Here is a 26525-nt window from a genome sequence, read left to right as displayed (position 1 = left end):
GTTCTATGATTGATTATTTAATGGGCAAATAAGTAGGGTCACAAAAGAGTGTGAATGTATTTTACAGAATGAGGATGGGCGGAGTGGAGCAGTCTGGAATAGGACACCAATAAAAAGGGATCTTGGTAAAGAAGAACATCTATTAGAAATGGAGAGGAATTCTCAAGGAAATTAGTGCCTGACACCACGCCCTTCTCTCTGCATGTTTAGAAGCTGGTTTCTAATTTTATTTTCATAGGAGATGTCCCTGTGATGAATTGTCTTTTACCTCCACACCATTTATCACATGGACATATTATGAAGTTTGTGTGAGAGAAAGCAAGTATTAGAATTTGTCTTGCAAGGAGCTATAAACACTTCCGGGAACAATCTAGGGTAGAAGGAAAAGAAAAGGAAGGTGGAAACAAAGGACAAAGACAGCTAATAATGCTGGAGTCTCTCGCTGGGATTTGTGGTATCTCTTTTTGAAACTAAGTACAGAAAGTCAGAACTTGACTGATTGTTTCTTGATCACGGTTTGTTTTCATTTTTGTTTTTTTCTTGCTCTCTCATCAGTTACTCCAGCCAGTGCCATGTCATTTTCAGTTTCAGTAAGCATGCCGGTCTTGTTTCCATTCACATTATTCATGCAAAAGTTGATGGAACTGATGACCCCGAGTTATCAAGGAAACATTAGATACACCAGTAGATACATTTCTTAATTTTAGAAAAAAATTACCGAGTGAAGGTTAAAATAACTCCTCTTAAATTTGTCATTTAAAAAAAACTTCTCCTAACATACAATACCTCATTGCCTAATAATGCCAGATAAATGAAGAATTCCTATGTATTCATGAATGCAGCCTAGTCTGTATATTTCTTGGCAGGTATGACCGTTACCGAGGGTGACGGCCTAGTTTGCTGGCCATGTCCTGTCTCCTAGAAAGTTGTAGTTTCTGTTGTCTTTCAGTTGGTCCATTGGATATCAGAGGTGAATTTATAAAACTATACTTCCCTTTACACTTACTTTTTTGTTTTGTTTTGTTTTACTTGAAGTCTAGTTGATTAACAATGTTGTGTTTCAGGTGTACAGCCAAGTGATTCAGATATATATCTTTCTTTTTCAGATCCTTTTCCATTATAGGTTATTACAAGGTATTGAATATAGTTGCCTGTGCTATACAGTAGGACCTCGTAATTTATCTACTTTATATATAGCATACACTTACTTTGTGTGATCCACGCTGGTCAGACCACATGACTATTTTCACTTCTGATATCTTTTCAGGTCCAACCTCAAATCTTTGATAAGAAGATATTTTAAAATAAGTTTAGCATGTGTGTGCTCTAAATCCAACAGCAGTTATTAGAAATATGGTTTTGCACTAGGAATTCTTCGCTTTTCTGTTCTTGGCCAACCAACTGAAAATTAGCTTTTATTTTCTGGTTGGTTTGCTAGATGTTTATGACTATAATAAAAGTCTTAAATTTTGTCTCATATCTTAAAACACAATCTGAATTAGCAATGGATATTGTGCTATACATAGGGGCTGTGATATAAATATAGTTTCTAACTTCAAACACATATAGCCTAGAAGGGAACACAGACACATATGCAGCAATTATGGCAACTGCATTTGTTTACTAAGTGAAATAGTACTGAGATGGATAAAGTGCTAGCAAGCCTTGAACAGCCAAATCAGCTTCAAAAATAGATGTGCAGTTCTTTAAAAGTCTTTTTCACATTTTTCCAGCTACAGGTAGAATATAACTTAGCATAAAAACAGTACGGGTTTTATTTTACGTAATTTAGCATTTTGACATCCTCATAATGAAATTAAATCCAAAAGGAGATTTCTCTCCATGATCTCTTGAAATGGTCCTTGATCATCCACAATATTTCCCATCATCACAAAGGTGGTAGCAAGGGCAGGAAACTCCAACATTATTAAAGTTTCATAAAGCAAAGTCAATTTTAAGAATATAATGTCCCCAAACTGACAAAGGTCTTGACAGATAATTTCAAGGGAAGCATAAATTATTTTCTGTTTGTCAGAGGGCAAAAATATTTAGGTTGAGTTAATGAATGGTAGAGTTTTTGAGTGGAGAGTGTACTTAAAATATTATGTAGATCTGTACTGTCAACAGATGCTAGCCACGTGGCATTATTTATATTTAAACAAATTTAAAAATAAGATTAAAAAATCAGTTCCTCAGTTGCATTTGCCATATTTCAAAGATGTTTATTAGCTCCATGTAGCTATTGAATACTGTAATGCATGGTACAGATATAGAATATTTTCATTATCACCAAAAATCCTATTGAGCAATACTAAAATTATACCCAGATGTTCACAGAGAAGGCAACCAAGTCTCAAGGAAATAATATAACTTCCCCAAGATCACACAGCTATGTGTTTAAAGAAAAACAAAATGACACAAAGGAAATAGTAACAGAGGCATTAAAGAAACCCAGTAAGTTTCTGGAGCAGTCAAACTAGGGTTTAAAAGTGCATACTTAATTGTTAGCCGGGTTGAAGCTCTTGATGGTTGGTAAGATCCACCTGCCTGAATTTGGACATTAGCATTTTATGCAATGAATTAAAAGCAAAAAATCATTTCAGCGAATGGCTACCAGCTCCATATTTTTAGCCACTGCCGTGCTTCCAGATTATGTTTATCACTTTCATGTACAGGGCACCACTGTGAAATGTGATGGTTTATCTGACCCTGCAGAAATCAAGAAATCTCGTGGGGGTTATGGCTATATTTGAAAAGGTTGATTTTTAAATGCATCATGCAGACTGGCCCTGTTTTAAAAGGGATTCCTGCCATCAAATAATCAAAATGTAAACTCTCTTCTCACCTTGCAAAAGTCAAAGATAGTCCCTGCATCTTTATTATTTTGTTGAAATCCAAATATTATTTTTCCATTCTCTAACTTGTTTTCCTCACAGTGTGATCAACTATTGCCAAGGAAGGAAAGGTTAGATTTATCAATCAAAGTTTGCTAAAGGCCCCCTAGGTAACTGAACCCTCAGGAGAAACAATCGTCATGTATTCTTTTTCTTTTGTTTCAGTATCTTCGTAAAGAATCATTTCAATATGTTTGGTTCTGTAGCAGAGGTTCTGTGAAGTGCTTATCTTCCTCAGAGGTGCAGAAAGCCTGTGATTCTGGGGGTAAAGATGGGTAAGGAGAGAGAGGGAAGGAGGCTAGAGAGAGGTTCAGTGCTGAGATAAACACAGTGTTCTAAAGCCTCCTGGGGGTGAGGCTGGGGTGCACAAACACCCACGACTAATCTAGACAGAAACTGAATAATCAACGGGACGACCACTATGAAGTCATGTGGTCACCTCTCCCTCTAGAAATAAACATTGCCCTCAGTAAGTCTCCTCCCGCCCCAGAAGAGCATTAGGAAGGTCTGGAGAGGGGGATTATTGGCAGAAATGGAAAAAGTAGGTTGAAGGGATTAGCCTGGAGCAGAGAGACCAAGAAACCCAAGCCAGTAGATGGAAGGCAGACATTTCATGGAAGTCTCCAAGCCCACGTCAAGTTCTGGGACCACCAAGTACAAGTCAAAGAGTGCTCATTTAACCCCTTTGGGCCCCCACGGGAGTGCAGGAAGGCTGGACAGAGAGGGAGAAGGGGCCATTGAAGGTACAGTATTTACTATGGGATTTAACTCCTCAAAGGCCTCCCAGTAGCTTCAGATCTGATCAAGAATCCTTCATGTCCTGCTGGTTTGCAGTGAGTGGCTCACAGCTTTAAGGCCTCTTCTGCCAGATGGAGAACTATTTCAAACATCCTGCCTCTATTTTGTACTGTAGCAATGCAGACAGGAAACCTGACCCCATTTTCAGGTTCTAAAGAGAAATTCTAAGTACCTGAAAGACTGAGGAACATGGTGGCTTTTATTTAAGATGTGGAGATAGAGAGCACATACCTGGACTTGGGCCTGCAGCAGCACCAAGAGTTCCATTTATTTTCTCTCGCATCTCTGTTTCTCCTTTTCTCTCTGCTGGATTAGCCACGGGGACTCCAAGTTCTTCATTGTGTGGTTCTGGTACGAAGGTTCTCCTGGGAATTATAAAGCTATTCACCTTCTACATCGAGCACTTTTTATATTTTCCCCAGCAACGTAAGTCATCCTTAAGAGGAGTCAGGGTGCTAGCTTTTAAATATATTTTAGTCATCCCTTTGTACATTAAATGCTCTTTCTTGGAGACTGCTCCTGACAAGGTGTTCACCGTGCTCTCAGCTGGCCTCCTGAAGTTCTGCCCTGCCTTCCCCACCAGGTACAGTTCAGAAGGGGCCCACCTCAGGGTGATGGGTTATCTTCTAGTTGCTTTATTCCTTTCCCTTTTACATTTAGAGAATATAATTTGAATACATAAACTTCTCTGTGACCACAGCTTTGTTTGCAACCCCCAGGTTTTGTTATGGCATATTTTCATTATCATTCAATTAATAAAACTCTAATTCCCATCGTGACTTTATCTTTGACCTACATAATGATCAGAAGTATGTTTTTAATATCCAACTCTTTGGTAAAATATTGGTTATATATTTTTAAATTTCTTGCTTATTCAGAGTCTTGTTTTATAACCAGAATATAGTCAATTTTATAAATGTGCCGTGTGCACCTAAAAATTTCTGCGTAATATATATATTCCATCATTGTTGGTGCAGTGTTTTATGTAAATTTAGGCCAAAGTTTTTAATGATGGTATTCAGATCTTCTCTAATCTGCTGATTTATTGTTGTGGTTCTATGTTACTGATCTAGGTAATTTAGATGTTTCTATTTCTACTTAGTTTTTTGGAATTTCCCTTCATATATTGCATTGAAGTTTAGATTTATAATGTATTCCTTGTAAAGTAACAGTGGGTTTTATTATCCTGCCTTATCGCCAGTGATACTTTTTGCTTTCAAATCTACGTTAACATTAAAAAATCTTCCATTTTACTTATTGTTGTTATGACATAATTTTTGAATCCTTTCATTTTCAATCTGACTCTTGTCTCTTGTAGGTGGCATAGAATTAGGTTTTTTGTTTGTTTCAATAATCCTTGTCCTTTAATTTGAGTATTTACAGTTAATGTATTTTCTTATAGACCGTTTACTCCTTGTTTACTATTTGTCCCACCTTGTTATGTTCCTTTTGCTCTTCTTTCTTCGAGATTTCTTCAAATTCCATTTTCCCTTGTATTAGCTTGTTATTTTTACATAAGTAGCAGTTACACATGTACCATGACTTATTAGGTCTTTTACTGCTTCTCAAGCAATGCTGAGATTTTAAATTTCTTTTACTACTTTTTCCTCTTCCATTTGTTTTAATGCATTCTCATTTTTGATATATTTTATTATTACCCTTTTGTGTTGTTAGATTTTATTTAGGTTTATCCACTTATTTATCCTTTCTGTTATACATAATTCTTTATAAAGTCCTTACTTTCATCTGTGATAATCTTCCTTCTGCCAGCAGGTCTCCCTTTATAATTTAATTCAGTTCTGATGAGAAAATATTTTCTAAATTTTGTCTGCAAATTTCCTTATTTCATCTTTCCTTCCAAACAACATTTTCTCTGCCTCTAAAATTCCCAATGGGCAGTTCTTTTCTTTAGCACTTAAAAATGTTATTCCATTATTTATTAGTATCCAGTCAGTTTTGCTCAGAAGTAAGCTGTAATCTTAATCCTATTGTTCCTTTCAAAGTAATCTATCTCTTTTTCCTCGGGCTGCTTTTAAAATGTCATGTTTTCTTTGCTATTCATGAATTGTACTGTGGTGATCTTAGGTGTGGTTTTCTTTGTATTTGTTCTTGTTGCATGTTTTTAGTGCTTATTGAATTTATGGCTCCATATATTCTTTTTAGTTTTAGAGCACTCTCAGCTGTTAATATTTCTGAAATATTATTTTCATCCCAATCTCTCTCTCCTTTTTTCTTTGGATTCCAGTTTACACATATGATAAAAAAGTTTACTGTGGCCCATATGTCTCAAATGCGCTTTTGTGTACTTTTTATTCTTTTTGTTTCCCGTGCTTTAGTCTTAATATTGTTACTACTCTATGTTCCAGTCCACTTACCTCTCTTTACCTGTGTCCAATCCACTACCGGGTTTTAAATTTCATATAATTTTTAATTCTATCAGTTCAACTTCAATCAGTTTATGTTTTCTAGTTGTCAAGTTAAATTCTCCACCTTGTCATCTATTTTCTTGAACTTGATAATATTTACCAAAATATGTATGAACTTTAATGTTTAGGTCATCTATGATTCTGATTCTGTTTTGTTTTTTATTCTAATTCTCCTTTTCTTGGTAGTCTTGGTGGTTCTTCAGTGAATACCAGACTTGGGATATGACAAGTTGTAGAGAATCTGAATGACATTACAGTTGCCCTTTGAACAACCTGGGTTTGAACTGCACAGATCCACTTATACATGGATTTTTTTTTCAATAAGTAATACAGTACTACATGATCTGTGGTTGGTTGAATCCTCAGATTCAGAACCACAGATAAGAAGGGCCGACCATAAAGTTATATGTGGATTTTTGACTGCACAGGGGGTCAGCGTCTCTAACCCCTACATTGTTCAAGGGTCAACTGTATTTTCTTGAGAAGAGAATTTCCTATTCTTAGGTAGGGAGCAGAGGGGAAGATCACGTCAGTCACTGGACCAAATTCATAGTCATTTTCCTTCTTTATAAGGTTCAATGTAGATGGTGCATCAACCTTCCTAACACACAGACACACAGACACAGACACAGACACACACACACACCCGTAGAGACTTCCAATGTCCTAATTCATATCATTAGTTTTCCATTGGGTCACAAATCTTTCATAGGTTCTGAACCCCAATTTTGTCTCTTCGGCATCATCAGCCAACTAAGTCTATGCTTTGACTTCAGTTAGCTTTTGTTTGACTTCTTAGCATCTTGTCTTGTCTACCTATTATACATGGAAAATACTGCAAGGGAACACTGTTGCTGAATCCAGCTCCGTTCTCTGAATCTTTACTCTCTCTGTGATTTTGGTCCTTAAAACTCTAGCTGCCTTGTTATTTCTCAATTCCAACTCCGGTTTCCTTAGTCCTATGACATTGTCCTAAGATCTACTGGCTTTTCTACCTCTTAGGAGTCACATTTGGTTTCTCAGACTTTTGCTCTTCATCAGTAGTTTCTAAGTGACTGGGCTAGAAAAGCATGTGCAGAATATTGTTCTCACTTCAGTGAGTTTCTTTCTCTATTTTACTTTTCTAGGTCATGGCTACCTCAGTAGCTTTCTAACGCTCACAGTCAAATGTTGCTTATGATTTATCTGGCCTTTCTAGTATGTTTTCCTAAGGTAAACTGATAGAGTTGGAAACAGAAGTTCGTACCCACCATTTAAAAAATTCTGTTTTGTCTTTCTATGAATTCTCTTTTTGTCCCATCTTCTGTCACTTTATCCTACCAAAAATTCCCATTCTCACAGACAGGTTATTTTAAGATTAAAAATTATTATTAAGCTAATATGTTAATTTTGAAAGGAATTAATTTTGCTTTGAACAAGAACACAGATTGGTGAATGGAATACGGAAGATTCCTTAAGACCTTTTTCATCTCTAAGAGTAGTATCCAACCATCGGTACCATCATAAGTTTGTCAACTATGGAAGAAAGCAGTCTTTATAAAATCAGCATTATTCAGTAATCTCAAAAACTGCTTCACTTTCCTGCTCATGCCACCAATTTCCAAATGTTCAGTAGGAGCAGAGAATCATGGGATGGGACATGGAGAAATGGCCTGTCGTAGTAAGTATAAATATTGGAAGAATGAAATTATAAATAAAGAGGGTTTTCTATGAATATATTTGAAGTGTTTGTCCCTAAAGAACTTCTAGAATAAGACTCAAAAGTTTAACATAGAAACAAGTGTGAAACTTGTTTTGATAAGTATGAAACTCAGTAAAATTTATCTCGTAATAGTTTTTTCTTTTGTGTTATGTGATTGTCAGAGTCACATAAAACTATGTTTTTCTGGACTTCACAGATCTTCTTATTTTTACTATGGGATCAGTGACCCTACATTTTTGAAACGTGGCAAAATAGTTAAAATTGGAACATTTCCCCCAAATCCAGGACATATGACTTACATTTCTGTAGAAGGAAATATTATATTTCTATCTAGTTCTGGGGTAAACATTTTCATACCTGCCAATCCAATTTCACTAATGTATTGTTTTTACAGTGCATTAAGTGGAAATTAAATGGTAAATTCAGTCAAACAGTCATTTCATACATCAAAAAAGAAAATCAGTCAACACAACTGTCTGACTGAAATGAATGAAGAAAACAATTCAAGGCAAACAACTGTCCCAGTAGACTTGTATAAATACAGTAATGGTGTCATGTGCAGAATTAATCTTTACTCACCTTTAACTGGAGAACACTCTGCCAGCCAATTCAGTCACTCAAATGATACTGAATTATAATATTCCAGTTTTATTTGCTCTCAGTTACTGGTGACTTCCCTTCCTTCTCCTTCATCTGTCCATCAGTGGAGAATGTCAGAGCAGGAGAATAGTAATATTGGCATATTGTAATGTACTGTCTTGAATTCTACAGCTTCAAAATTCTTAGGCTAACTCAATGATCTTAAAGAGCCTGGTGCAGAAAGGATATGTGAATTAAATCGCAGACCACTGGCTGATCCTTCCAGCACTAACACCCCTTATTCCTGGTTCTAATATATCACAGAATACTCAAGAGGAAGGTTTGCAGCGGTCAGCAGAAATATGGCTCCAAAGCAGGCACATGGAAAAGAAATGTTGTCATCTGTGATCCACTTTAAACTTGACTTGTCTTTTACTCATAAACCAGATTCACTGTGAATTCTGTTCTGCTAAATGTTAGAGAGTCTGTTGGAGAAGTGTGGGCAATTCTTTTGAATTTTTTACTCTCTAACTTTTTGGCTTTTTTAACATCTTTATTGGAGTATAATTGCTTTACAATGGTGTGTTAACTTTTGCTTATAACAAAGTGAATCAGCTATACGTATACATATATCCCCATATCTCTTCCCTCTTGCATCTCCCTCCCTCCCACCCTCCCTATCCCACCCCTCTAGGTGGTCACAGAGCACGGAGCTGATCACCCTGTGCTATGTGGCTGCTTCCCACTAGTATCTATTTTACATTTGGTACTGTATATATGTCCAAGCCACTCTGTCACTTCATCCCAGCTTACCCTTCCCCCATCCTGTGTCCTCAAGTCCATTTTCTACGTCTTTATTCCTGTCCTGGCCCTAGGTTCTTCAGAACAAAATTTTTTTTCTTTACATTCCATATATCTGTGGTAGCATATGGTATTTGTTTTTCTCTTTCTGACTTATTTCACTCTGTATGACAGTCTCTAGGTCCATCCACCACACTGCAAATAATTCAATTTCATTTCTTTTTATGGCTGAGTAATATTCCATTGTATATATGTGCCAAATCTTCTTTATCATTAATCTGTCAATGGACACTTAGGTTGCTTCCGTGTCCTGGCGATTGTAAATAGTGCTGCAATGAACATGGTGGTACATGTCTCTCTTCGAATTACGGTTTTTTTAGGGTATATGCCCAGCAGTGGGATTGCTGGGTTGTACGGTAGTTTTATTTTTAGTTTTTTAGGGAACCTCCATACTGTACTCCATAGTGGCTGTATCAATGTACATTCCCACCAACAGTGCAAGAGGGTTCCCTTTTCTCCACACCCTCTCCAGCATTTATTGTTTGTAGATTTTTTAATGATGGCCATTCTGACTGGTCACACAAAGAACTTTGGCATGGTGTTCATCATCTAGCTAATCCTAACACGCAGACATTTATGAGAGTAAAGTCAGGTCTTTGCCAGAGTGGGTTGCTTATTTGGGCAACTGGGTTAAATCAAGAAGGGCAAATGTAGGCTGCCAGAGTAAATAAGGAGAGGAAAAACAAAAAGAACAAGACATATCATTCATCAGTGATTTTCCCCCCAATATTCTTAGCCTCCACCTATCTCCATCTTACTGGTAACACAGGAACTAGACTGAAGAATCAGGTAAAAGGTCTCTACAGAAACTGCGGTAATATAGAAAATAAAATAATAAAACATAAAATTGCAAATTTTCTTTCTAGGGATAATTGAGATGATACTTCAATAATAACATAAGATCAGGTGAAGTCTAAAGAAATTTTAGAAAACCTGGATAAAGTAAGAAAACATCTCTTCGCCAGCATCCGAATGTTAGAGAGACACCGAGACATGTGGGCCAAGTTCTGGACAGAAGGGAAACACAGACGCAAGCTTGACATTTGGTGCAGCTTTTCTCCTTGGGGCATTTGCTGATGCAACTCATACAGCCTAGGAGCTGAAAAGCCAAGGAGTTCAGAAGACTCTAACCACAGAAGCCAAACGGCAAGAGCTCAAGCTGAAGGCAACAACTAATGGAATGACAAGCTACACGTATCCTTAGTCTCACAGGGCTGGGGGAACCATTACATTTAAAGCCTAACAAATACAAGGGTAGTTGGGAATAGGGAGAATCCAAACGTTCACATGGTAATCCCAAAGGGCAACACCCGTAGAGGAAGGACAAGACAGACATAGAGCAACCGTCACACAGACTGAAAAACGGCTTTGAATGAGCTCAAACTGAGAATGGACTAAGGTTTCCAGGCCCTATAGTAACTGTCTGCCATGGGCAAAAGTAAATCTTTTCAAGAGAACAATAACAACATCCGGAATGTGGAGGTATTTATATAGTTTCCTAAAATAAGTTAAGCCCCATTTTAATATAAAAAATAATTGGACATACCAGGAAAAAGACTAAATGATCAAAAGCTCAAAAAAGAAAAAAAGAAAGAAAGAAAGAAGACAATATAAATAGACACAGGAGGACAAGAGTTAATAGAGGTTGGTTAAAAAACAAAACAACTATGATTAAACCAAGAAAATAGACACACGGCAAATAAGTGTATGAAAAGATGCTACACATTCCATGTCATCAGTGAATTTTAAATTAGAACAATAATGAGATACCACTACACACCTGTTCAAATGTCTAAAATCCAAATACTGAAATACCGAAGTTGTTGACGATGCAGAACAACTGGGATTCTCATTTGTTACTAGGAGGATACTTGGCAGTTTCTTACAAAACTAAACATACTTTTACCATACAGTGATCTAGTAATCATGCTCTTTCGTATTTACCCATAGGAACTGAAAAGTTACATCCACATAAAAACCTGCACATGGATGTTTATAACAGTTTCTTTCATAATTGCCAAAACTTGAAATCAACCAAGATGTTTTTCAATAGGTGAATGGATAAACAAACTATGGTATATCGGTACAAAGGAATAGCATTCAGCAATAAAGAGAAAAGGCTATGTAGCCATGAAAAGACACGGAAGAAGCTTATATGCATACTGCTAAGTGAAAAAAAGCCAATCTGCAAAGGCTACATGCATATTATATGATTGCAGCTATATGAAATTTAGGAAAAGGCAAAAGTGTGGAGACAGTCAAAAGATCAGTGGTTGCCAGAGGTTGTGGGGAGGGAGAAAAGGATGGGTGAAGCTCGGAATTTTAATGGCAGAGAAACTCCTGTGTATGGTTCTGTAATGGTGGATACAGGTTATTGCACATTTGTCAAAAATCATATAATGTACAAAACAAAGAGTGAAGTCTCAAGTAAAGCATGGACATTAGTTAGTAATAATGTATCAATACTGGTTCATTAACTATAACAAATGTATTACGCTAATGTAAGATGTTAATAATAGGGGAAACTGGGTAGAGAGGTAAGGAGGTATGAGAATTCTGTCCTTTCTGCTTAATTTTTCTGTAAACCAGAAACTGCTCCGAAATAGTCTGTTAATTTAAAAAACAAATCTAGACCTGCATACAAAACTTGCACGTAAATCCAACCACAGCAGCATTATTCATAAGAGCCCCAAAGTGGAAATACCCCAAATGGCCATTTACTGTGAATGGATAAATGAAACATAGTAATATCTACACCATGGAATATTATTCAGCCATAAAAACAAATCAAGTACTGATGCATGCTACAACATGGATGAACCTTGAAAACATGCTAAGTAATTGTATGATTCCATTTGTATGCAATGTCCAGTCTAGACAAATCTGTACAGACAAAGTATATTAGTGGCTGCCTAGGGTTTGGAGAAATGGGGGAGTGAGTGACCTATAATAGATTCTTTTTCTTTTGGGGGTGGATGAAAGTTCTAAAATTGATTGTGGTGGTAGATGCATAACACATTAAATTGTACACGTTAAATAATATGGAAAGTAAATTATATCTCAATGAAACTATTATTTAAAATTATGATTAATGTATTAAAAAAAGGACAACATGTACAATTTAAGCAAAAATTATCTGTGAAATGCAACCAAAAGAAACTTCTAGAATTAAAAATGCTGAAATTAAGCACTCAGAAGATCAGTTGAACAGTACCTTAGTCAAACAAAAAAAAGGATTACAAATGTCAATTAAAAAATAACTACACTAAAATTTGGAGGGAAAATGATGGAAAACAGAGAAATAAGTACTTAAGACATATAGAGTATATATAAAACACTGTGTCTAGCCAGCCCCAAGTCACACAGCCTAGGGAGGAGACACACAGCCTACCTGAATCACAAGGACTTCTCCAAAGGAAAAATGAGGTTCTGATGCCAGAAGTGGACGGAATGAATTGCAAAGAAAAAGAACAATGGTAAACTATAATCTAGATATACATCGGTAAATACATAGGTTCCCTGAGGTTGTGATCTGGTACAAACAATAAAGAAAAAAAGATAAGACTCATAGTAGAGGCTGCTAGATTCTGCTGAGGAAAATGTACAGGGAGGGAAGAGTTGATTTATTTCATTATTTTTTTAGAGTCCACATTATAAGTGACATCATGCACTATTTGTCTTTGTCTTATTTCACTTAGCATAGTGTCCTCCAGTTTTATCCATGTTGACTTAAATGATAGGATTTTCTTCTTTTTTAAGGTTGAATAATATTCCATTGTATATATATACCATATTTCCTTTATCCATTAATCTACTATGGACACTTAGGTTGTTTCCATACTCTGGCTCTTGTGAATAATGCTACAATGAACATGGGAGTACAGATATCTTCAAATAATGATGATGTCTCCTTTGGATATATACTCAGAAGTGGGAGTGAGGAAGAACTTACGACACAAATCGACCATGTGTAAAAGATGTTGTAGGAATGAAAAAGTCTGAACACCTAGGAAGAGTGTGGAGTATTTGGAAAGGTCATTGTTCAAGGGCATACGTAGTTTAAGATTATGACATTTCAGTGAGCCTGTGTGCATGAAGGCTTGCTTATATTTTGGGATTTGAATATAGTGCAAAGAAGTGTTGCTAAATTTTCGATCAACATCAAAAAAGAGTGGAAATGTTTTTTCTTTTATTATGAAACTGCAGGAAAGGCAAGCCTAGAATTCTAGGCCCACTAGAATTTTCCATGATGATAGTACTAATTTAGGAGAAGAAGAATCCAAGGCCATAGAACAATTTTGAAAGCAAAATAAGACTGCTGAGTCTTCACCCAGTGTATGAGATTAAGTTTTAATGGCATATGATGAAGTGGCCATGACATAGCCGGCAGAGCTCGTTGAGTTGTTGAAAATGGCTCTTGAAGCTACAGGAAATGGACAGTAGACATAGAAAAAGAACAAGGTAAATCCCAAAGAGTGGAAGGACAAAATTAATCAAGAGAAAAGTCAAAAATCGAGAAGAAAAGCAGTAAACTTGACAAATAAAACCAAAAGCTTTTTCTTTAGAAAGACCAATAAAATAAGCAATACTTAGCAAATATGATAGTGATGAGACTAGCTATAAAACAGAGAATTTTTTTTTAATTACAAAAGAATACTGTGGTAGCTTTATACCAACACATTTGAAAATATGGACAAAATGGCTGATTATTGATTAGTTATGTGCAGCCATTATTTACTTCACAGATGGTGGTACAATTTACTGAACAAAGGAATACTGACAAAGGACCACATTTGAAAAAGAAGGTCGAGAATTGAGACTCAAAACTTGGCAAATTTGAAGTACCTTTGAAGTATATACTTATCCCCTGGGAAGGGACCAAAAGGTGCCCCAACTCTCCTCCTTCAAAAATTCATTACTGTGTGTATTCCAACCTCTTATGCTGTTCCATCAGTCAGAAGTCCTGATAGTATGTCCCAGCAGGGCCACTTCTAAATTTTTACCAAGAGGAAATGAAAGTATATCATCCACACAAAGACTTGTAGACAAATATTCCTAACAGATTTAGTTATAAAAGACGAGACGGGAAACAACCCAAATGCCCATCAGGAAGTGCAGAGTTAAATTGTGGTATATTCTTGTAGTGGAATACTATTCAGCCATAAATAAGTAAGTGAATAAATGGAGTAAGCTATTGATATGTTCAACGACATGAATGAATCTCAAAATCATTATGCTGAGTAAAATAACCCAGACCAAGAAAAAAAAGCATAATGCCATTTTTATAAAATTCTAGAAAATGTAAACTAATATATAGTGAGTAAAGCATAGAGAGAAGAAAGCATTGCAAAGCTGCACAAGAAAACACTGGGAATTATAATATATTTGGTATTTTGTTTGGGATGCTGGGTTTGTGGGTCTACGCATATATTAAAACTCACAGTATTTAGTATACTTTAAATATGAACAATGTATTGTGTGTAAATTGTACCTCAATAAAGTTATTAAAAAGTCAAACCCCTGATCACCTGCTTCCAACCAGGTGAGCTCTCATTCCCTGTTCTGTGTCCCATCATAACAACCTATTTGATAATTAGCAGCATACCTGTTTGCTCCTTCTCTCCCTATGGATTTCCAGCTGGGCGCCAAAAGAGATTAAGTGTCTCTTACAAACCTAACACAGTGAATGAAAGGATGAAGCATTGGTAGTCTCACTCATGCTGGTAAATATCTGAGAATGAACATCTTTTCCTATCAAATCAGGTCCTATGAGGACAGGGCAATAGGGGATGGATCAATGGTGGATACTAGGAAAGGTGTCTGCTTACTGTGCTCTGGTATGCAAGTGAGGGACAGGAGGGTAAACAGGAGAGGGAGTGAGATAGTTAGGAAACAGTGCTTTAACTTGAGACACATGTAGAAACCAGTAAAGAAAAATCTACATGGAGGTGGAACACAATATAAAAACTATCCCATTTAATTTATGCTACCTGTGAGACACCAAAGAACAATGCTTACATTTTAGGAATGGTGTTGGAAGTGCAAATCGAGAGAGAGATTTTGTGCATATGTTAGATGCAGCCGTCAGGGAACACCCATTCTGGAATGAAGCGATGTCACGTCACTTTGGGGTTTCACTGTCATTCAGCTTCACGCTGAGCTCACTGCCCTCAGGAAGCTAGCAGGTTAGACGCTTTAACTGAGAAGGGAAAGCTTTGAGTCCTCGGAGATAGTCCTGTAGCTGAGAGTTTAATTTTAACTAAATGGAAACGGCTCATGAAATAAAAGCAAGATTGAGCCTTTATGGAACATTTTAGGATTGTACATGGCGGCAGTCCCAAGATGAAAAACCAGGGTCCAAAGGTAATCTTAAAAAGATGCCTGTAGGGTCACTTAAAGCATCTGAAATGACCTACCATGGAAAATAAAATCCTAAGGGGCAAATCCTTGTGCTTTATCTATGCATACAATTGGAAAGTTAAATAGTTATCTAGCTGTTTTTAGATATTCAGTTTTATGCAAACGATGTTATTCTTAACGGCATTTTTGTAAGGCCCTCATTGCATAACATTTTAATTAAATTTTTATTTATTTAGCCACTGTGTTCACTGCCACGGAGCTGTAAATTATAATTTAAGATATAATTATTTCCTGATTTCAAGGATTAGCCTCTCCCTGCGCTACTTAAGTAATACTTAAATACTTAAATACTATGATAGAAATTCTGTGATTCAACACTCAACTGAAAGATAAGAACAGTGTTTCAAGGGGGTTGGAAGAAGAGAGATCTATGTAAGCAATATGGAACAAGTAACTTTGCAAAGAAGAGATGGGCTTTGAGGCTACTCTTGAAGGATTCTTGAACTGGGGAAGTGATATAAGATACAGAAGGGCATCCACATAGGAGAACAGGAGGCGTACAAGAGAGATACCACAGAAAGCTCTCAGGTTTCCCTCGTTAAAAAAAAAAAATCTTATGGTGTCTGAGTTTGTTCAAAGTCTAAGAAAAATACTAGCATAGCAGGGCTTCTCTATAATGCTCTAATGATCGAACCTGAATTAGAAACCACCTCAGGACAGAGGGAGGGTAAAAAGGCGTCAATTGTCTCCCATCAACACCCACTGTAGACATAGTTCATAGATTAAAATCCTTTTTGACTGTGGACCTCAGATTGGACTGCCTGGGAATATGGTGTTCCACAGCACAGGCTAGCTTTATCTGTTTCTGGATTTATTTTTATGCTTATTTTAAACTTCTGTAGTGAGAGATACTCTAGCAGGGTACTAAATATCAAAATGGAATTCGTCTTTACTAATGGCTTTAAAGTTAATCTGGGTTAGGGATTATAAAATTATTGATATTAGTATTTCCCTACTGTGTGATGAAAGCAACCCATGCTATACCATGCATTTAAGAAATGTCACCACACAAATCCCAAGATGGTCTTCCTCCACAATTCCAATGGCCAAATCCTTCAGGAACAGAATGCCATCCTCTTCTTAAATAATAATGTTAGATATAGTACTATTTTTAGAGTTGCTTGAGGGTTTGTTTTCTTGGGTTTTTTTTTTGTTTTTTTTTTTTTTGCAGTACGCGGGCGTCTCACTGTTGTGGCCTCTCCCATTGTGGAGCACAGGCTCCGGACGCGCAGGCTCAGTGGCCATGGCTCACGGGCCCAGCCGTTCCAAGGCATGTGGGATCTTCCCGGACCGGGGCACGAACCCGTGTCCCCTGCATCGGCAGGCGGACTCTCAACCACTGCGCCACCAGGGAAGCCCTGTTTTTTTTTTTTTTTTTTTTGATGTTAACTATAACAGGCCAAATAGGAGGCATAATCAATATGAGAGGAAGATCAACTTGCCTAGGGCCACAGATACCGCAAATAAAATAATTTTAACACGTATTTAATATTTTACAGGTTCTAGGCAAGATTCTATGAACTTTCACATACATTAAAATCACCATAACAACTGTGTGAAGAGAATATTATTAGCCCCATTTTATGGATGAGGAGACCGAGGCTCAGTAAGATTAAAAGCAACAGAACACAGATATAAACTCAGGTCATCTGACCCCAATCCCAATATTCTGTGTAATCATCACGATTAAAGTAACATGTATTAGGTACTTGCTCTATGCCATCTTCTCTGCTAAGTGTTTTATATAAATCATCTCATTCCCAGCATAATGTCCCTAGAAAGGAATATCACTGGCTAACATTCACAGATTCAGAAACAGGTTGATCAAGGTCACACAGCTGATAAGTAACCCAGCTAGAACTTGAAATCTGAGTTTAGAACTAACACTCTTTTTTAATATATTTTGCTGCCTCTTAAAGGATAGTGCAATCCTAAAAGTGGATTCAGTTACAGGTATTAGGACCTTATTCAGGCAATATCTATGTGATAAGGTGAGGGAGAAAATCCATTCTCTTGGGGAATCAGACAGCAAGCACACATTGAAATCTCATTAGAAATTAGTTACAGGAAATAATACGTTTAAATGTTTCAGTATATCATCCTCCTCCACAAAAAGGACACTTCCATTTTCGCTTAATATCCTATCCTTAATTAGCAATGACAAGAGCCTCAATTATGGATTGCTTTCTATATGTGCCTAAAGCCATGCTTAGAAATTTATATAAAATATCTAATTTAATCCTCACAACCAGACTATTAAGTCTATGATTTCTTCCTGTGAATCAAGGGAACAGTATACAAAGCTCAAAGAACTCGAACAGGTACTAACCTACCTAGTTAAGGGAAGCAGAGCAATTCTGGCCCACAAACACCTTGGAAGCTAATCATCTCTGCCTTTCACATGGAAGCCACAGTTGTGAGATTATTCAGCAGTCACCTGGTGAGATGTAATGCATTTATCTGATACGACTGTGGGAAGTGTGCTATAAAAATAAACCCAGCGTGCCTTGCTTGTTGTGCCGAAGAAACCTCCCTGGACAGTGTGAGTGGATAAAATATTGAAGAAATATTGCTGCCCATGATTAGAGTTAGAGAGATGGAAAAAAATGAAGCATATATTTGAGAAGGGGATAAACAGCCACAGACTTCCTTACTTTTGTCCAGAGAATGTGAGCAATTCAGCAAAGAGCTCACTAGCCTTCCTCTGTGTAAAACTGTTTGCTAGATGTTAACTTGCCGGGGCTGCAGGACCCAGCACCTCCTGCATGTATACCCTGTCAATGGAATGTGAGCAAAGGTAATGAATGTCACTTCTGGGATGGAGTGATTAAGAGCAGAGCCTCTACACCCTTTTCTCCTCTGTCTTCCAATTACATTCCAAAGGCTTTGAGGCCCTAGGAAATAGAGTCAGGACACAGAAGAAGCCTGGGCTCCTAATTCACTTCATGGAGAAAAGATCTCAGCAAATAAAAAATATCATGTTGGATTATGTCCTTAAAAGCACAAACTCTATTAGATAGATTTCCATCTTGGGCAGGTGAATACTCAAATACATAATAAGACTAAATAAAATATTTTTCTCCTGATATTCTGTTCATAAGACTATAATGATACTTGTCCAACTGTACAATAATTATGTGGTAACCTCTATGACTCCCCTCAAGACTGGGAGACCCTCCAAGGTAATGATAATGACTTTTTCACCTTTCCAGCTCAGCACCTAGATCAATACCAGGTATAGTATCCACAGTAACAAATATTTTGTGAATATATGAATGATGTTTAAATAGATGAATACAAGTATGAATAAATGAGTGGAGAGACTGGAGTATACAGAGAATAAAACAATTATTTTCATAACAAGACCACACAAATTACTTTCCATTTGACTTTAGAATGTATTTTTGAACTTATATTTAAATGTGGGTGTGTCCAAATCAATTCAAAATCTTTCAAATAATAGAATTAAGTCAAACCATCAGAGGTTAAAAAAAAAAGAAAAGGAAAAAGCTTGTCTCTTTTGTTCTTCATCCTCAATTTCTCTCCCTAAACCTTTCTGGCTTAGGCAAAGCACCAACCTAACTTGAATTGTCCTTTTTCATTCAAAGTGTGTTACCTTCCTGCTGAGTGTCTTAAGTAAAAGATAAAGAATAAATATGTTCTCAGCTCCTGTGAGGCTGCACGTTTAGTCTAGGTAAAGAAAGGGTAAAATAGAGAAGTTTGCCATTTTTTATATTACTTTCAAAGTTCTTCAAGGCTGTTTTAAGTCACATACCTGAATCAGAGGGTACCAAGCAGTCTGCTTAGGTATACAGTTCTGAATCTAATGTTTGTAAGTGGGACATGAGATAATGATCCCCTCAACCCTTGGGGCTGCCTGCTACAGCCTGGGTTACCCAGAACCCTGGAACTATTCACATTCAGCCACAAATAGCCTCTCTAGGGTCTCCCAGGAAGGTTACCCGAGAGAGAGTCAGACAAAAGGTCAAAAGTGGTCTCGGATGGCAGACACAGTGAGAAACGCCACACCCATGGGTCCATCAAAGTTCTCTCGCCGTTCAACCAACGGGCATCAACTTGTGCAACAGCCAGCGGCGAGTATGCCAATGCTCATGGTGAACAAGATATTGCTAGGACTGCTACAAGAACTAATGATCCAGAGCAAAGATACAGCAGGTCAGGGGCGGAAGTCCCAGGAGACCTTGTCAGCATGGGTTTAGGTGGTTACCCGCCCATCTCTGTCTTCATGTAAAGATGATATGACCACCTAGTGGATGTGAAGGCTCTACCACAGTCTGTGCCTTCTACAGATATGACGGCCTAGTGGATGTGAAGGCTCTACCACAGTCTGTGCCTTCTACCATCATTATTGGGACATACCTTATAAAAGCAACCACCAACTTGGAACGAAATCAGTCTCATACACATCATCAGATGATACTGCAATGAGTTTTTGTGTGCCAAAGAAAGAAGAAACTAGATTCTTTTAAAAACACTGGCTTGAAAAATTTTGAATGATCGTAAAAATGATTAAAATTTTGTCTAATGTGACGATCAAAAATAGATGTTATTAAAACATTGATTAGAATTACAGTCACAACTTCAAGAGTAAGATCTGCTAAACAAAACAAACAAACAAAAAAACCAAAAAACACTTATGTTTGTGGAAGCAACTACAAGTTTCTCATTAAAAATCCTGAAAAGCATTACTTGAAAATTATGTAAATTAAGTATTTGATATCTTCCCCAATACTTTATACTTTATTATGGCTTGTTATTTTAAATTTTTATTTATATTAGTTGTTTTACTTTATCATTGTTTAATATAAAGGCTATACAATTTTTACCAAGCTCCATTTAGATCCCTTCTAGTTTATTCTAGTATAGCATACAAGTATCATTTAATAAGTGTGCCATGAAGTGAAAACAGTAAGCAGTAGTACCCAACTATATAAGCAGCATATTAATATTCACAACTAGACAATGTGTTCTAGAGTCGAAGGGGGCAGAACCCAGAAGATACCCTTAGCCTACTGATTAGGTAAATATTCAATTTAAGATTATATATTCCCTAGACCCCACCAAAAAATAGATACCAGTGTAATAATAAGATTTGAGGTCTGTAATTTTATCTAGCATTGTAGCCCTTAAGGCAGCAATCGCTGGTGTTTCATGAATTAATTGCCTACCGTGGAGCTTTTCAACATAGAATACAAATTAATCCCACACACCTTACTATTATAAAATTTACTTACATTTTTCATGACACATGTGGAATCTAAAGATTTATAAATATGGAGTAGATAATGCTTTCCATTTAAATTTGGCATCAAGCTATCGCTCTGAGCCCAAAATAACAATGCAGACAACGCTGGTTTAAAAAAAATCCCAGATTTACTTAATTTTGGCTGTTTGTTCCTTTGCCTAAGTGTTTGGTTTTTTCTTTTTTTTTAATCTTACTCTATAAAGCCAAGCCAAAGTTCTTTATTCAAAGAATCAGATTTTTTGACTGATGGTGAAAGCAGATGGATCACAAAATTAGGAGGTAGGACAACTGGATATTTCTGATTACAACTCTTTTACAGATTTGTTTGCTTGAGTATGGTTTTTTGCTTCTTATTTGAGCTAGAGTTTCCTCATCACTAGAATGAAGATTTTCATTAAATACTTCTGAGTGTTCTTTTGAGCATCATGTGAATTTGTGATCCTGTCTAACTTGTTGCAGAAAAAATTTAAATGTATATAATCTTAGAAGTATTTATACTAGTTATAAATTCAAACAAAGGGATTTTAAACGCTGAATTATCCTGATTTTATGCCATGCTGCCACTAATAAACAAACAGCAAGTTCCCTGATAGTGATTCTCTATTATAGGATATTGACATATTTTGGGATTTGGAGGTTGGATTGACCTCTCCCTGTTTACAAGACACAACTTGTATATAATCTTAGAAGTATTTACACTAGTTATAAATTCAAACAAAGGGATTTTAAACGCTGAATTATCCTGATTTTATGCCATGCTGCCACTAATAAACAAACAGCAAGTTCCCTGATAGTGATTCTCTATTATAGGATATTGACATATTTTGGGATTTGGAGGTTGGATTGACCTCCCCCTGTTTACAAGACACAACTTTCTGATTTGCCACCTGCTATGTCTCCTATTCATCTGTTTGTAAGACTTTTTAAACATTAAGCAAAACCCTCATGGTACAGAATTTCCCACAAGTGGCCCACATTTGAACAGCGGAATTCAACTGAGACTTGAAGATGGGCCACACGCAGCACACCCTGCTGACATGGTCGTCTACCCACGTCCCTCCTTTTCTCACTGCCTGGTAATTGAAGTGTTTTTTTGTCAGTGGTGTCAAAGCCTGTCTCCTAGGCTGTCTTATTATTTTTAAATCCCCGACAAGTCCACCACAGTGATCCAGCTCCTTGCACTTTATAGGTGCTCAAGATCTATTGGCCAAGCCAACACGTCTCTCTCAGTTTCTCTAGACTTGCAGGTCCTTAACTGCAGACCCTAGGGTGACTGGGAGACACAGCAACTGGCCTGGAAGAAACTGTGCATAAACCACAGATTTTTACTTATGCAGCTTTGTGCATTAATTCTGGATAAGCACATGATAGAATGTCATATGTGTGAATTTTATTTTTCAGGTGTAGTGATGGTGGGAAAGAGGCTGGTAATACTGCATTACAAAAAATCTGATAAATCCAAGCAATTCAGTTCAAAATGGTCAATTAAGGGGGAAAATGCAGTCATTTAACTTGATAATTCTACATGATACATTAAGTCTCTCACAGACTCCACCAAAATGAAAGCGAAAAGAGTTGAACGAAGGTAGAGGAAGATTTTCTTTAAGGTCCACTACTTGATTTCTTTTAGCTCCTAAATATGTGGGAAGCAGTAAAGCATGGTGCTCAGGCCATTGTACTCACCTGATCTTGGAGTTGGGCAGTGTAATTTGTGTACTGGCTGAACAGATCATAGGCAAATTCTTAACTTTTCTCTTCCTCAGTGTCTTCATCTGTAAAATGGGGATATTATTGGTACTTACTTCTTAAGAGCTTTGTGAGGATTAACTACACTAATCCATGGACAAGAGACATGTTGTCTGCATAACAGGTACCCAATAAGTTACAGTGATTGTGTTGTGTTGTTGATAATGCCCATGACAATAATGATGGCATGTGTCTATTTTTATCATTATAGTGTGATTACACGTCATATATGTTGTATCTCCTTGTTCTGAGATTAACATAGCCTCTTTTAGAGACCACCAAAAGGCTCAACAGTGTTGGTGAGAAACATCTGTGAGCAACAAACATTCAGAAACAGACATTCAATTAAGACGACCGCTTCCAGAAGCAGTCTCTGAAGCATGTCTGATCTAGAAGGGATGCCCCCATGCACTTCCTGCTGGGAGAGAATCTTCTATTGTTGCCAGTCAGGATCATTCCCTGTTGGTTTAAATTAACCTGAAAGATCGTCAGCAGTTTAGGTATGTTTAGCTCAACATCGCAGATTGTTTATACCTGTGATGCAGGCACGTCAAAAAAACAACCACTGAGCCACTGGCTTAGGGTTTCCAGCTGAAGCTACAGCGGTTCTTTTCTGTAAGCACAGGAAATCAGCCAAGCTCAGTTTGCTTAAGACATTCAGGTAAACCGTTTGCTTGGTCAGAGCACTCTCTCCCAGGAACGACCAAGATATTCTGAATCATTTACTTCTTTCCCATTTGCCATTCTTTTCATGAGGTGGATTCCCCAATCGTAAACACAAAGAAAGTGTTTAATCAGAAGCAGCCAGAAGTGATTGGTGATAACTGGGATTTAATGGCTCAATCTCAAATCTAGTTTCAGTTGTGTTTCACCAGAGATTTTTCAGATTCTTGCTATGAGAGTTTGGCAGAAGACAATAAAAATCATGATTTCCTCACTTTTTTCTGATGTTTTGCTATGGCACTAAATAATATGTTCAGTATTCCCCTGGAAATATATAAAGCACTTTACGTGGTGTGTTCATCATTTGCCTCTGACTAAAATGTCCAAATGACTGAGAATTAATGAAAATCATTATGGATAGGAGCAAAGGATATGTACCAAGATGTTCACTAAAGCATTGTCTACAATTGTGAAAATGAAAACATATATTATAAACTATATAACAATAGGCATGAAGTATTTACTACTACATGGACTACTATGAAACCATTAAAATGATGATGTAGAAACAAAAAAATGTGAAAAACGGGTTTAAAATAAAACAATAACACACTAATATTAGATTATTTAGTTATTATTCTGGGTCCAACCAGAAGAAAAACAAACAGTAATTTGAGCATGGAAAGTGTAATGAAAAAACTATTAATTTATGAAAGAGGATTAGAGTAAGGAAGGAATGGCCAGCGACAAGTAAAGAGAACGCCAAAACACACAGTTAGCAGAAATAAGGAGAGCCGCTAACCCTCCAGTTGAAAAGAAGACCTCCTCCTCCCTGCCCACAGGACTGAGGTCCAGACCCGGTTGAAAAGGGCATGACTGTGGCTCACTGGATGGTAAAGAAGCTGCTGTGGTGTCTCACGGTGGAACTTTCTGGAAATATGCCCTCTGTAAGTTGCTGGAAATCCACATTCTAGGGTTCCAGTAAAGCTATGCATGGGGAGATTTCTCACCTGAGGCGCTACTCCAAAACTGCGTGATAGAAGATGCTGACGGAAGCTGTTGTCCACTGCTCTCTCTGCGCACTGCTGAAGCCGACTACTGGAGAAGTTGTGAGCCCCGGGAGCAGGGCTGAGGACGCCCTCGGTGCTGCAGGAGTGAGTGGGTGCTGAAGATGCCACCAAGAACCTTCCCAGCAAGCACCGGGGCATCACGAAGCAACACCTTCCTCAGGTGCCATCAATTAGGAAAGCCTAACATCACACGAGCTGGCCAAGGAAAAACTATTTAAAGGACCCATAGCACTTTTCACAGAGCAAGTAACAAAAGAGTGAATTTCGAGCTGAGAGGCGGTAACCAATGTTACCTCAAGAAAAATTAAATTAAACCGGAGGTTTTTTTTTTTTTTTTGGCGGTACGCGGGCCTCTCACCGTTGTGGACTCTCCCGTTGCGGAGCAAAGGCTGCGGACGCGCAGGCTCAGCGGCCATGGCTCACGGGCCCAGCCCCTCCGCGGCATGTGGCATGTGGGATCTTCCCGGACCGGGGCACGAACCCGTGTCCCCTCCATCGGCAGGCAGACTCTCAACCACTGCACCACCAGGGAAGCCCTAAAAAGGAGTTTTTATCACATAATCAGTGAAATGCAAATTCAAGCAATAAGATGCCATTTTTGACTAAAAAACAAACTGACACACAGAGTATATAATATTAAAACGTTGACAATGGCTCTCTTTGGGTGGGAAATTACCAGTGAATTTCTCATTTTTCTTGGGGCATTGCCATATTCCTACAATATAAATGTACATAGATTTCCAATGCACAAAAATAAAATACCATTATCAACTCAGCTACCCAATAAACTTAATATTCACTCAATAACTTTTACTCTGTATTTAATTACAGCATAAAATGTAAGAACAAATGCAATATGGATGCTGCATATTAAAGGGCCTCGATCAGTTTTACTCATTTTGTGGAATCAAGGAAAGGACCATTCAAGCGTTTCCATGAGTTTCTCTTCCATTCTACCTAAAACTCCCTCTTGCTGGAGGAATTCTGTCGATCAAATTCTAGTTATCCAAATCAACACATTTAATATATCTTACAGGGGTATTAGTGCTTTGTGTGTGTGTGTGTGTGGAGGGGTGGTGGGTACTGGTGAAATAAGTTTAGGAAATGATCAATGTACCAAAGGGGAACAGGTTTACATATCATTGTTTCTATCTGTACATACCACACAGGTTTGTACAGAACTGCAATAGTGTTTGGATCTAGCTAGAGCCTGGATATGATTCTGCTTTACCAACCCAACAAGGAACTTCTTCTGTGCACATGATTAAATCAAGGTGAATGAACATGTTTGGGGGAAGTTTTAAAGGCCTACACAAAGCACTACAGCTCTGTCAAGTGATGTAATATAATTATAAAAGCTCTTTAAAAAAATTTACTGTTGCCTTTCAGTCTACCTTCCTGTATTTTACTACACTCTACCTTATTTTAAATGTGATTTAAGGAAATGTTTTGCTCCATACTTTCTTAGTCTATCCCTCCCTTTCTTCCTCTCTGCCTTATAAAAGAATAAATATATAATCGAGTCAAAAAAAACCCCCCAGCTTATTTGTAAAAGAAGCTTCAACTAGCAACCTAAGTGTCCATCGATGGATGAATGGATAAAGAAGTGGCACATATATGCAATGGAATATTACTCAGCCATAAAAAGAAATGAAGTTGCTTTACTTGTAGTGAGGTGGATGGACCTAGAGTCTGTCATACAGACTGAAGTAAGTCAGAGAGAGAAAAACAAATACTGTACGCTAACACATATATATGGAATCTAAAAAAAGAAAAAAGGCTCTGAAGAACCTAGGGGCAGGACAGGAATAAAGACGCAGATGTAGAGAATGGACTTGAGGACACGGGGAGGGGGAAGGGTAAGCTGGGACGTAGTGAGAGAGTGGCATGGACATATATACACTACCAAATGTAAAACAGATAGCTAGTGGGACGCAGCTGCATAGCACAGGGAGATCAGCTCGGTGCTCTGTGACCACTTAGAGGGGTGGGATAGGGAGGGTGGGAGGGAGGAAGATGCAAGAGGGAGGAGATATGGGGATATATGTATGTGTATAGCTGATTCACTTTGTTATAAAGCAGAAACTAACACACCATTGT

At 37.5% G+C, this 26525-nt stretch overlaps 1 protein-coding gene across 1 annotated transcript in view; it reads right to left on the bottom strand.

Annotated features, from left to right (window-relative positions):
- LOC309823658 (uncharacterized protein) overlaps positions 1-24563 on the bottom strand; it is a gene marked incomplete at its 5' end in the record, with an annotated part of 38300 nt that extends 13737 nt beyond the window's left edge. Inside the window, 3 exons of the mRNA XM_082656137.1 lie at positions 3924-4057; positions 22630-22718; positions 24366-24563. Coding sequence (XP_082512263.1) covers positions 3924-4057; positions 22630-22718; positions 24366-24563 — 421 coding nt within the window. The remainder of the gene's footprint in view (positions 1-3923; positions 4058-22629; positions 22719-24365) is intronic.
- Between the last annotated feature and the right edge of the window lie 1962 nt (positions 24564-26525).

The sequence above is a fragment of the Grampus griseus genome (assembly GCF_964374135.1).
Source record: "Grampus griseus genome assembly, chromosome: 1".
NCBI classification, from domain to species: Eukaryota; Metazoa; Chordata; class Mammalia; order Artiodactyla; family Delphinidae; genus Grampus; species Grampus griseus.
Note: the sequence above shows the minus strand (reverse complement) of the source record. Positions and strands in the feature narration are given on the sequence as shown.